This window comes from Anabas testudineus, chromosome 5 (assembly GCF_900324465.2).
Source record: "Anabas testudineus chromosome 5, fAnaTes1.2, whole genome shotgun sequence".
Classification (NCBI taxonomy): domain Eukaryota; kingdom Metazoa; phylum Chordata; class Actinopteri; order Anabantiformes; family Anabantidae; genus Anabas; species Anabas testudineus.
Window position 1 is genome coordinate 9,906,695 of NC_046614.1, and position 13,317 is coordinate 9,920,011.

General features: G+C 42.2%; 1 protein-coding gene across 1 annotated transcript; it reads right to left on the minus strand.

Moving 5' to 3' along the window:
• Positions 1-8,619: 8,619 nt before the first annotated feature.
• On the minus strand, positions 8,620-11,995 carry si:dkey-33m11.6 (uncharacterized protein LOC555986 homolog). The gene is made up of 2 exons (XM_026346841.1): positions 11,224-11,995; positions 8,620-10,394 (listed from the first exon to the last, which is right to left on the minus strand). Exons 1-2 carry the CDS (start codon positions 11,390-11,392, stop codon positions 10,321-10,323), a joined length of 243 nt encoding a protein of 80 aa, XP_026202626.1. The 5' UTR covers positions 11,393-11,995; the 3' UTR covers positions 8,620-10,320.
• Positions 11,996-13,317: the final 1,322 nt, after the last annotated feature.

Below are 13,317 nucleotides of genomic sequence, written 5' to 3' on the forward strand. Positions count from 1 at the left end.
ATTGACATTATGCATTCCCCATATGACAAAACTAATTTTGTCATATTCTTGCAAAAAGATCATTGTCATTGTAAAAACTTATTTAAAGTGACAATATCATCAATACACTTATTGAAATAATGCTGAAGAAAATCCAAAATAGCAGAAACACCGAATTAAGAAAATCATTAACACGAACTCCTGTGATGCCGCCAGTGTATCGTCATCATTAAGCAGTAACAAGCAGTACTGAGTGAGAGTAGCTAGATCATATGATAAAAAAAGAACTCCCTTTGAGTAAAATATTGCTCTTTTCTGAGCAGTTTACATATCTTTGACAACACCAACATTGAGAGAAAACAACAAATAAAGTTATATTACTACACAATACTACTTGTAATTAAACAACAAAAGTCAATAAACTAGATTGCCCAGAAAAACTATGAATGCATAAAATCAAATAAAAAAGTGTTACTTATTTATTAATTTGTAATATACATTACTATTTCTGCATTAACAACTTTTATACTGAGTGGCAAAATGGGTAATCAGCAAAAACAAAAGCATATTTTGGTTTTGTTAGGGTTAGTTTTGGGACTTTTTTTTTCTTCCTTTTAGTCACTGCCCCTGAAGTAGGAGCCTACAAGATAACAACATGAAACACTGCAGTGTTGTTTTTGCACTTTCTTTACTTTTTCTTTATTAAACATGTTCATTAGTGAACTTCTCAGGTGTTAGTAGGCTGACTTTGTTACCTTTGGGCAGAGCTGTTTCCCCCTGTTTCTAGACTTTATGTTAAGCTAATTGGCTGCTAGCTATTGCTTTATATTAACAATACACATGGTATCAATATTCTTAGTTAACTTACAGCAAGAAAGCAGATTTGTGCATTTCCCCAAAGTCAAACTGCAGTAGGCTGTTTCTTTCTGTGCCTTGCAGCAAACCGATCTGTGTTTGCACAGACAGGTGCACCATTGTCAAGCAAACCGTCTTCCCATTTTGCCACTTTAGTGGAAAGCAGGCTATTAACCAGAGCAGGCGTCCACTAAGGACCATGCAGGCGCTCTCCGGGTCACCTCTGGAGCCAGACTGCTGTGGCTGGCTGCTCCTTAATTGAATGCAGAATTGATTTCACACATTTCGCCTGTTCCAATGGGATAGACAGATAGATGATGACAGTGGTTTTGGCTTATGCTGAAGGAGATTACATTGATCTCTGTTCCGCTGTCAACACTGCTGAGTGCGTGAGTGCGTGCGTCAATCTAAGTTTATCCACATGTACAATATGTGTGTGCATTCGTTAGTGGGTGTGTGTCAGTGTGAGTGAAGACACTGGGAGTTTTGCAGATCGTCAGTTTGGAGGCAATTTTGTCAAAGGCTTGAAAGAACTGAGTTTATTGTTGCCTCCAATCAGCTGCCTTGCTGGAGGTATCCATGGCAACTGAAAGAGTAAAAGTAAGGTTTGAGATCTCCAGAGAATTTGGAAAAGACAGAGAGAAGGACTTTGTATTGCCACACAAGGGCTCATTTCAAACACTGAATATGACAGAGAGGATATCAAAGCGGAGTGGTCACGGTTTTCTGTGCGAAACTATTTGAGGAAAGACAAACACTCAGCCCACGAATACATAATGTGAGATCACCTGAACACTTCTCCATGCTCATACAGTATGTTTCTGTTCATGTGGGCAGTGTAGCTACTCTTCTAAACTCTCCATACATTTATACAGTAACACTTCTTGAGGGTGCTAACACAGGGGCTCGAACCCGTGACCCAAAAGATGATGGGTCTCTGGTTAAAAGGAAAAAAGTAACAGTAGGGACACAACAGTAGAGTCCTTGAAAATATTGTTAGATGAGTATGTAGACGGAATAAGAGATGGTGTAGGCAAAAAGAGAACATTTGTTTTATATATAGCTTCTGTATTGTGTGTCTTTGTTCTGTTTTGAAAACGTTAGTCACTTAGAAACATTTATTAAATAAATGAGACATAATTTTGGTCAACAGATGAATCAGATTATAAGATTTGATGAAACAGTCTGTCACAAGACATGAAGCGCAATGCAGACTGAGGACGCTTTCCTTGGTCACACAAGGCCAACTTACAGCTGGCAATGTTTTCCATCAGGGCAATGTGGCAAACAAACAGTAGACAAGAGGCTGGTGCGAAGGTGTAACAGATACAGACAGGCAGAACAAGACTTTGCAGTGTTAGACGACTTAGTAACAGACAGTATGGCAGAGACCAAACACTTGCTGTCGTCTCTTTATAGTACACTGGAGCTGAGGAGGCACAGTATAGACAGATGACTAGATCAGGTGAGGTGGGGTCTGGTGGGCAGCGTTGTTGGACAGATTGTAAGTCCATTACACCTCCTGTCTCTCGTTTCCAGGAGAAGGTCATGACTTTGGTGTTTGTGGGCTTATTCACCAAACTGCTCTCTACTGCAAGTAGATGACAAGTGTGAGAGTGAACCACAACAGTCTAGACCTGCAGGCGGTAAAACCAAAGAAATGGGCTGGACGATGCTAAAATCGAGCTGATGGAAACTGCAGAGGAGTTGATTACGAGTTTATTACACTGTCGTTTACCCCATTGTTCGCATGCAAATATGGTTTAGTGCAGCTGTATGGTGCAGGTGCAGATGAAGGTGTAGTTGTCATGACATTATGCACAGAATATTTCATCTTATAGCTCAATATATCATCTCTGATGGGGCCTCGTCCTGAGTATCATCTAAATAATGACGATCAGTAACACTCAAACAAGGTGAAACCTCTGATCTGTGTATTTACCCTTTTCAAAATGGCTGCGATACGGTACTGTTATGTAGAGACACTTACCCTATGTGTGAAACTATGCACCAACAGAAGTCTGTCTCCTCTGTTTTGTTCTTTCTAGCTTTCGCATTCGGGTCCTTGGTTGTCCCTCATCTGCTACTTATTTATCCTGTAAACACAGGCAAGCTGTGTGCATGAATCTATAGGTGAGTGACAAAGTGTAGGGGGAAAGAGGAAGATTAAGGGCGGATCCTCCCCACACCTCTTCTCTCTTATTTGTTTCTTCTCGTAGACATTAAGATTCATACCCTTGATTATTCACTCAGTGTCAGCTCCGCACCGCTTGCTCTATGCATCTCTAGCAAGAGAAAAAAAAAACAACAACAACAACAACAACCTGCACACCCACACCCAAATTAAAATGGTGATGCAGCACTTGTTTTCTGACAACAAGAGAGAGCACAGAGAAAGTGAGATTGCATGAGAAAGGGCAAGAAGACAGGAGAGAGAGCGAGAGAGTAAGGGGCTGACAGCTGGTTGGTATTCCTGAGGCTTAGCCAGAGAGGCTGATGGTGCAGAGTGGACATCACCAAGGAATTTCAATGTGTATAGAACAGCTTGCTGTTGTCAAAGTGTGAGCTCTAGTCTTTATAATACAGGTGTGAATATTTGACTTATATCTGTGGTTTTAGTCAAGCAAAGGCTCCTCCGATCAGTACTAATCAATCAGATATCTGCACATGCAAATCAGGACTTCTAACTCTTGTTCCTGATAGGTCTTTTTTGCATCACTGATTACTTCTTTATATGCTATAACACATTTGTTTGTGAGATTGTCAACTGCAAGGATTATATATCGTGTCATGTTAGACAACTACTGTACACTAAAGGTGCTGGGCTGAGCCTCCAAGACGCAGCACAATTTCAATCCCAAGGTTGGCCAGGCAACCACAAGCATCTGGATCTAGCTTCCCTCCCTTCTCCGAGGGAGACCCGGTTCTCACTAAACCCGACCAATTCACTCAATAAACAGCTGGATCATTACATAACATGTGCACATGTAGGGGCCAAACAGCCCTGAGTCCTTTGAAAAAAAAAAAAAAAACAGAAAAATAATCAAGCAGACTTTTCGTTCGCTCATGCAGCCACAAGTTCAGCAGTCAATGACAATCGTGCAGCTGTGTTCATCCATTCACCAGTGCCAAGGAGCTTCAAGTCTGTCGAACCCGGCTCAACAATTTTCAATTCCTTCATAATTTATTGATGGCAGGCAGTCAAATTGCAAATCAATAATGTAGAAGGTTTCAGTACAATGTTGATACAAAACACCCTTTCAGTTGGGCTCATTCATGCTCACAGGCCTGCTGACATACAGTAGGTACTATGTTTAGTCCCACGTGGTCCAGCGCTGGCACATTGCATGAATTCAGTCTGCATCAGTGAACTGTGTAATGTCAGCTGATGATGGAGCAGCTAAAAATGCTTCACATGTTTTCGTTTATGATTCTGTCTCTGAAGATATTTGCAAGATGAGGCCCTGGAGGTGGAAAAAAAAAATCTGGCTTTTTATAGATGAGCTGGGAGAGAAAAACATATTCACTATGAAGAGATTATTTCCTGATTACAACAAATACATAATATTGTCAAACACTATCTTTAAGACAACTTTCCTATACAAACCTGTAGATGAGAGTTTAGCATATTTTGTGCACACACCATACATGACCACCTCCACTCTCAGTCAATTGGACGGCTATGGTGTGTGTTTGGCCAAGAGCCAATCACGCTTGTAGGACAAATTAAGTGACCAATGGCTGATTTCCATCTAGGTCAGCATGTCTTATTCAGGAGGCACGCGTACACAGTTACATGCCATCCCGCCCCGGGGGCCCTGCAGAGACCCACTCTGCCACTGAGAGATGGCCCACCATTTTGTTCTGTTTTGAAAATGATCTCCATGCATGAGATTAGCTTGGGGGGCCCACAAGCTCTTCCCTTTGTTGTGTTTTCCAGTTTGTATTTTTCCCGGCTAGTGTCCGTGTGTGTGTGTGTGTGTGTGTGTGTGATTGTGTACATGCATGGTGCCAGGCTCTATCTGTGACCATGCAGAGGCTTGTGTGTGCATTTAATGAGGATTTTGCTCATTGCAGAGGCAATTGCGATCTTAATGGAGACATTCAGTGCCCATTCTGTGTAGGAAACTAAAGTGCACTGCTGCTGAGCTGAGGAGAACGCCTATAGCATCTCAATTTCTCTGTTGTGCTCACAGCAATGCATACTTCAGAATACAAATCCTACAGTACACACAGTAGGTGTGCATGCCTGAGAATAGGGTAGGGTCAAAAGTGAAACATGGCATTCATTAAGGTCACAGGAGACTCTCTTTCTTTGAACTGTCCGTGACCCTGCACTGGTGCACTGCACCATAATGCATGGCTACTCATTCCTAATACTTAAACATGCAGGGTCTGGACTGCACGGGGGGGGAAACCACCAGCATCAGTTGGCATGGTAATTTCAACATAAATCAGCTGTCAAAAATGACAACAACGCGCTTTGAATAACATCCCACTGAAAGGACACAAGTGGGCACGCGAGCATGTGAAGTTGGTTGTGATGCTTTACAATGTCACTGCACCAAAATCTAAAAAAGCTGTCTCTCTCTCAGTCATTGGTTTCCCTCCACAGACTTAAAGCAGCAACAAAGCAACTAGGCAGAGAGCAAGAGAGGGAGAGGGAGAGTGACTGGGGATGTGGTTGCTATAGCAACCATCTGGTTGGTCTGAACTGTTTCTCGCTGGCATTCGTTTTCTGGCATTTTGTCATACTGAGCCTATGTCTCTCTCCCTCTCTCTTCTTCTACTCTCACTTTTGTTTATCCCTCTCTTTTCCTCTTTCTCTCGCGGCTCTCCATCTCTCTTATCCCCTGATCTCCCTCTCGTGCCGCTCTCCCACTCTCTTCCGATCTGCCTGCCTGCCGCCCTCCCTCCTCCCTTCCCCAGCTCTCCTCACTTTCCTTGGAAAACAGTGAGAGATAGTGTTTAATGTTAATGCGGAGTGGTACATCCATCTCTGTCGTTTTGGCTGTTTGTCCATTTTTCTCACCCTCTCCTGACACTCCCATCTGTTAAGCCCGGACTCTGACTCTTTTCAAACAAGAACAATAGATGGTGACGGTGTACGCAGTGACAGAATTCGTGTAGGAATAGAGGTTTTTGGAGATGAGTAAAAGCTGGACCGATGTGTGTACAAGCTCAGAGGGAACTTGCTTAAAAGATTGACGTCATAGGCAATCATGATTTAGCTGCATCTAAAGTAGGTTTTATCAACATATCGTAGGCTCATAGGTTGTTTTTTGGTTTAGGTCTGTCCAAAAAAAAAAGAAAAAAGAAAAAAGACTGACGTAAAGCTCCAGTCAGGAACAGGCAGAATATTCCCATGTGGTGTCTAAAGAGATGTTTATTCACTTTTCTAACCAGGACTGCATTTCCCCACCTATTGGTTGCTGTCCTTGTAAATTCCCAGCTGGTGCGGAATAAGTGAGAGAATATCTGATTCCAATAACAATTGGGCTTTGCCACCACACACGTACACCCACCCACCCACACACACACACACACACACACACACACACACACATACATATATGTGTGCACACACAATAACAGCAAATATCTGAATGAATACACCAATGTCTGCACGCATGCAGTGGGAGAAAATGCAAATGTTTCCTCAGCCATTTGCATGCCATACCCACTTTATTACTGCATCATATAAAGCCCATTGATTCAAGAAAAGGACGAGGTGATTTTCCCATTGAGTGGTTTAGTTCGAGAGGTCACTGCGGGTATTTCCCTGTGACGACAGAAACGTCAGATTCAGGAATCCACAGGGAAGGAGTAAATTACTGGGTTTTCTCAGGAACTACTGAGAATCAGTCAGACTGGAGTGTGTGTACTGAGTGAAACACACGCTTAAAAGGTGCAGTTTTCCTCCTGGTGTCATTGACCTATGAACACTCTAGTCCATCTCTTTCTCACCTGATTCTTTCTTTCTCTTCACGCTTTCCTGTTGATCGCCCTCTTCTTCTGTCAGGGCTTATGTAACCTTACAGCTATCCAGATCTTGACTTTCATTTGTCATCTTTTATAAGCCTCTCATCAGTCCTCACTACCAAACCCATTTGCTATAATATTACCCATATAATCCCTGACCTAGGTAACAAAAACATTCCCACTACAATGCTGCTGATAATGGACAATTTGCTCATTGTGAGGTGTAAGTGTAAGTTTAAGCCTCTTTTGTAAATCCTAGTCTATAGCTGCGGTAGCGAGTCGTGCCACAGTTTGTTAATTACTCTTTGTCATAGTAGGTGTTACATTACCATTTACAGGCTGCTGCTGATACACCATCAATCCTACAGGCTTGAAAGTGTAAATTAGTAATGATATTTAATAGTTTAACGTTTTTGTCACAATCATGTCTGCAAAACATACACTAAAGCCAACAATTAGAACCATTGTTACCACAATTGTCATTTTTCCCATTATGTTTGGCATTAAAGTGTTACTTTTAAATAAATGTGTTAAATGTTTGTAAAGAGGAATGAGAGGGTCAAATACATTGCTCAAATCATTCTAATAGCATGGTTTGATTTTATTCATCTGCAACCTTATTGTACAATTGTCCACTTTAGAGTTAGACGTGCTGATCTTGAGGGTACTACTTATTTAGTATCTCTCAGTGTTTGCACCTGTTCCTCTTTAAAGCTGCTTTTCTGTGTTTGGCATTTGGTTGTAATTACTATTGAGATGCAGTGTCATTTCGCTGTGTTTATGATTGATGCTCGTAGAATTCAGCAATTCAGAAGGTGGTAGCTCTGCTTCTTCTTCCTATGAGTCATGTGTAGCTGCATTTGTAGTTGATAATTTACTACAGGTGCTCACTCTCTGAATTTCCTGACGTATGTGTTGCAAACAAAATTATTTGACGTGGGAGGGATGAAGGTTTTAAAAAGCACAAGGATGCAATGCCAAATACAGGGGTAAAATAACAACCTAAGTAAAGAAAAGTACACTTTCAAAAGACACTGAATCAGCTGCATGGGAGGTAACAGCCTCAAAAATTATACGTTTCCAACACTGTCTGCACATTATGGACTTCAGCAAATTGACATTTAAAGCAGGACTAATGGATCCACCACAAAGACAGTCATACAGCATTACTCTCTAAGTGTAACATCTTCTCTTCCCATGTGAGGGGATAGGCTGTTACTGCAGCAGGCGCCATCATCATGGTTGACTGCCGTCTTGGAAGAAGGGACTATTTTGGCAGGATAATGCGGTCACGCCACTGAGTGAATAGGGGGTCTTAAGAGAAGAGGGCAGAGATAAGAGAATGGAGAAAATTCCATTAAAGATAGTGATGGTATCGAGCCGAGGCTCAGGGAAGACGATTCTGCACCGAAACCCACCGCAGCACCCGTCGAGTGCAAGGTGCATCGGTTACCATGGTACCCGGCCCAGGCAGCCCCTTTCATGTCTGTCAAGATTGGGGAGAGAGAGAGAGACTAGCAATATGTTAGCCCTGCCTGCAGTTGGATCTGAAACAGACATGCCCATGTGTACGAACGTGTATGTGCTCCAGCACACATCCCGGCACATCACCGGGTTTAAGATGCTGACAGAGACTCATCACACAACATGAATCATTTAGACACCACAGCAGAGCTGGAAATGTCACGTCTCATCAGTGTTCCCGATCGCTCGGCGTCCCTGCACCATTTACATCTCCGGCAATGGAGTTATAGGGAGGAGTTGATTAAAGAGAGGAGCTGAGATTTTAGATGCAAACAGACATTTATTGCATTGGAAAGCAGTGATGTACATTTTCCCCACAAAATTATTTGCAATTCTGTAGCACTTCATGAGATCATAGTCTGTTGCGCAGTTGTCCGAGCCGAGCGTCTCAGCTCGCCTTTAGACAAATCAGGACAAAAGTGTAGAATTCAAATTCTTGATGGGATTATAGCTCATCTGTCTTCCCGTTTCTGTCTCCTTCCATATCTGATCTGTCCAAGGAATGGGATGCTACTTTCTCACAGTGGAAAATGCTGACTTGACCGTCCATGGTAGCCAGATGAGCAATTCAACAACAACAGGGAAACTGTACAAGGAACATGTCCTAAAGTCAGCCAAGCTATTTGATAGTGTCTTTAACTTTCTGATACAAAACTAGATTTGTGTTTTTGCTACACTTTTTAAACAGTTTAAAAAAATCAAAAGCAACATCAAGTTACATAATTCCTTATTGTAAACCACAATCAACACTAAACAGTAAATAGTACTTTGTCATAATCTTTATTACAAGATATTAGGCCACTGTACAAATCAGTGTGAACCGTACAGTACAACGCAGAATTAAGACTGTTTCTTGAGGTTTGTCATTCAAAGCTGTATACGAGGTGCTTCAAGAATACACAAGAGTTTCAGAACTTCTGCCGTGCATGCATGATATCATATTTGTCATGCATGAGTTGGTATTTCAGTGTTTTAAGAAAGAGCCCTAAAAAATGGCAACCCAACAAAACGACTGAACTGTATGAGTAAATGTATAAAGCACAAAAAGAACGAGTTGTTCAGTACAGTATATCCCTCATGAGATTTGGCACACACGATAATGCACAATGCAATATAAATAGTTTATCAATAGGGTGTGTACAGTCAGTTTACAGTATCAACCAATCCAGGTGAAAGCCTGGGAAGCTTACAAACAGGTGGGGGTACACTGTATATAAATGAGTTGTTAGCTGCAAAATATGGTAACAAAAAACACTCAGGCAACATCAAGATTTGTTAAGTGAAAAAAATAATATCACTCTCATTCGCTCAAAGTTTTCTTGACATACAAAAGCAAACAAACACAAAAACAAAACAAAAAAACACTCTCTTGGGCCTTAGGTCACTGCAAAAGACATATTTCAAAGAATCAATAAATAAAGTCTTCAACACAGAGCGAACCAGTTGACCGCTTCCCACTTTGTGCAAGAAAATATGGGCTACCCTTTCCATATTTACAAAGTTTGTTATTCATTTGTCCTCAATCAAAATGAAGAGCAGAAAGAATGATACCATAGGTTTGATTGATAAGATACAGGAGAAGTGTGTGCTTTAGCTTTTATATTAGATTAATTTCGGTATCCTGTCCCTGATTTCTGCATTTCGACAGCATTACCTCCGTCCTCCTCCTCGCCACCCCCCCCCACCTTCTCCCATTTTTGGATTTATGGCGATACCCTGTAATTAAGGGTATGTTTGCTTGTGTGTGTGTGTGTGTGTGTGTTGGGGGGGTCCACCTGGGGGTCTCCTTTGCTGCCATCTCCCGCCCCTACCAGTGTGTCACCCGAATGGCCACAACTGACTGGAAGAGGAGGGTGTGGAAGTGCTGCTTGCTGCCACATGAGAGAAAGTGCTTATATACAGTGTCTTTGGATTAAAACTGGTAAATATCGCCATAAAAAATTTCAAGAGTGTCTTTCGGGGGGTCGTGAGTCGAGCACTCTAAGCATCTGCCGGGGTCTTCTCTGTTCCATTTTTCAGTGCTTCATTGTCACCATTCTCATCCTCGATCACAACTGTGGATGACAGGGGAGAGAGTTAATGTGGGGTGGGGGGGGGGGGGGGGGGGGGTGCTCATCGTTGTGGCGTCTTGAAAATGCACAGACAGACTTGCTTTCAAAGCCAGAACCATTAGCTCTGTGTACATGCATGAGAGAGCAAGAGCATGCACGAGCAGCGAGGTAGCCATAAGCATGATCATGCTCGCCTCTGTGCGTGATGCCCATTTGGAGACGTGCATGTGCGAATGTGTGCGCGTCGTCTTTCTGGGCACCTACAGATTCAGACAGCAATTCTTACACGTCTCCCTGTTTTCCCCATGTTTAGCTATGTCGTGCCTGTAGACTGCTGCACATGCAACTGTGTGCCTGTGCACGTATGTGCCACCAAGCAGTGAGCCTTCAGTTTTCATGGACCATCTCATGGGGTTTTCATCAGCAGTGCGAGACACACAAAAGCAACAACACAGACAGACTGAATGTACAATGCACAAACACCAGAATGGTGATGACACAGTGCTTGAATCTCAATCATCCCCACCATTCGCTGGGGAGGGGACACGAAGCATAAGTCGGTCCAGCAGCATTAGAAGACATTTAACAGCACGCACTGCGCACCCAAGTTATGTTGCAATGCGAATAGAATATTTAAAAACCCATCCAACCCCACACGCAGACAAACAACAGAGTTTTCCTCTCATCCAACACTGTATGAAGACCATGTCAAGGCAACGGTGTTGCCTCCGGGGCTCCGCAAGGAGTCATCCTTAATTATGGTCTACTAGTAACCTATGTGCGCATTCAACACATCACAATACAAACGAAAACGCCTTAATTACATAATTACCCCGTTTGCTCCTGCCTATTTGTCCGAGTTTCGGCGGACGTTTGTTCTGTGAGCCACTGAAGAAGTTGTTGGTGTCTTGAAGACGACAGGTGAAGGAAAGGTGTCCCTCGTCGCCCTCATTTCCATAATGACTCATTTTCTCTTCGTTGAAAGGCAGCACTTCCGACATCTCCAATTGCGTCTTTATCACCAAGGCGCACAAACTGAAATGTGTAGCTCGCCGCCAAGCTTCAACTCGGTCGTCTTTAGCAAACAAAAGGGGGGAAAACTATGCAATCTGCTGACACGATCGAGCCCTTTCTGTTTACCCCGAAGACACGTGTCTGTCTCCGTAGGTGCGCAACAGAAATAACAGTAAATGTCCAAAATGTCCTCAGTTCCCACGCTCGTGGAGCTTCGGCAACATTATTCAAAATTTCCAGAGTTGTTTTTTTCTTTTTTGTTTTTTTTTTCTGTGCGTATTGCTTTGGAAATGGAGGCGCGCGTACAATGGAGCCGCGGTGCGCCCGCTGGTTTCGAGCGGCTGAACCCGTCGCACGGAAAATCTGAGGGAGAAATGCAAATTGAGGAGCGATGCAAAACACGGATCCCGGGGAGACCTGCCGTGGGAGCTGTACGGGGGGTTTTCTGGTGCAGCCCAGAGAAGCTTCCAATCGGAGTCGTACCGCTTGCTCCACTCTCCGGGATCTGGATGCAATCAAACAAATGGCGATTTTATAATCAAAGATGGCTCGTGAGTGTGAGCCAATTCAGAGCTCTGGAAAACGTCGATTACGCGCCACCGCTCGACGAGTTGGAGGAGATCTCAGATCCTTCAACCTGTTTCGCAGTTTTACTAATCTTACTATTTATTTTACAATAAGGTGGATTGAACAACCCTTGTATCCACCGAGCCAGACCTCACCAGAGGATGGCGGTATTTTTTAGACTGGGTTGTGACTTTTGGCCCCATATGGCGCAATTCCAGTTCAATCCCGAGGACCTGCGCTGTTTTCACTTGATCTCACCACAGTTACTAGACCTGCTGGAAAGGTCACACCTGGCATCAGTGAACTGCGCCAGGAAACTATCTGCATACAGAATTTCCCGATTTAAACACACAACATGTGTTTTTCAGTTTAGACATCGTGCTTTGAGGAGGTTCAGATTTTTTAGATTTTAGTAAATTAATCACTGAACCTAGCAGAACATTAAGTTGATGCAACAACAGCCCATTCAACCCCAGTATTCCTCAAATAGTCAATACATTTTCATTGATAAGATGATGCTGCACAACAGGTTTAGGCCCATTGATAGACATAATGTGTTCAAACCTTATTCTGTTTGAGAAGATTTTGATTTAATATTATCACACAAGGTGCATTTTGACACTATTAACAACTGGTTTTCTTTGTCTTTGCATTAGAACAATTCATCAATTCGTTTTCCATCCACTGCAAATCTGTCCTCAGCAATCTAAATGGATGGATGTACAAAAATGACTATCAGTTTTAATCAACTTTAAGTGATTTTATTTTTGTGATTTTATTTTTGTGATTTTAGTTTTGTTTTGGTAAGCGACACTTAATTTTGCCCTCCACTTTAAGTATTTATATATTCTGGTAAGGGGTCCTAATCTGACATCACATTTAAACTGTTGCATTTCCGCTCTTCCAGGACGATCTCATTTTGAAAATCTCTTTTGGCCTCACCCCTAATTTGACTTTATAGACTGTTTTTAATTATCAATCAACATTACAAAATTGCAAAATTTAAAGTAACCTACTAAACGATATATTCAACACACACTGTATTCACTTTATATCAAATCTGTTATTTTTGTATGTTTTGCAGCGTCAGCCAACAAAGTGTTTTTCTTTTTTGTTTTTTACTCCTTGTCTGCACCACAGGTGTCTTGTTTCCCTTCATGTTTTGTTTGAAAGCACATGCAACAAACTGACTGACTGCCAGATACATTACAGTTGTGATAGTAAAAGTCCTAACTACTATTACAGGTTGCAGCAGCATCAACAGCACAACTCTAATAATAATATTTACTATATTTGTAATGTAATTATACATATTTTAATTAGCATTTCTTTATGACTATTTGGA

Excerpts from the sequence above, each read along its gene's own strand:
- si:dkey-33m11.6 (XM_026346841.1), bottom strand. The coding sequence starts at position 11,392 with ATGTCGGAAGTGCTGCCTTTCAACGAAGAGAAAATGAGTCATTATGGA. Across the intron at positions 10,395-11,223 it reads AATAGGCAGGAGCAAACGGG|TTGTGATCGAGGATGAGAAT; the intron begins GTAATTATGTAA and ends TGTCATCCACAG.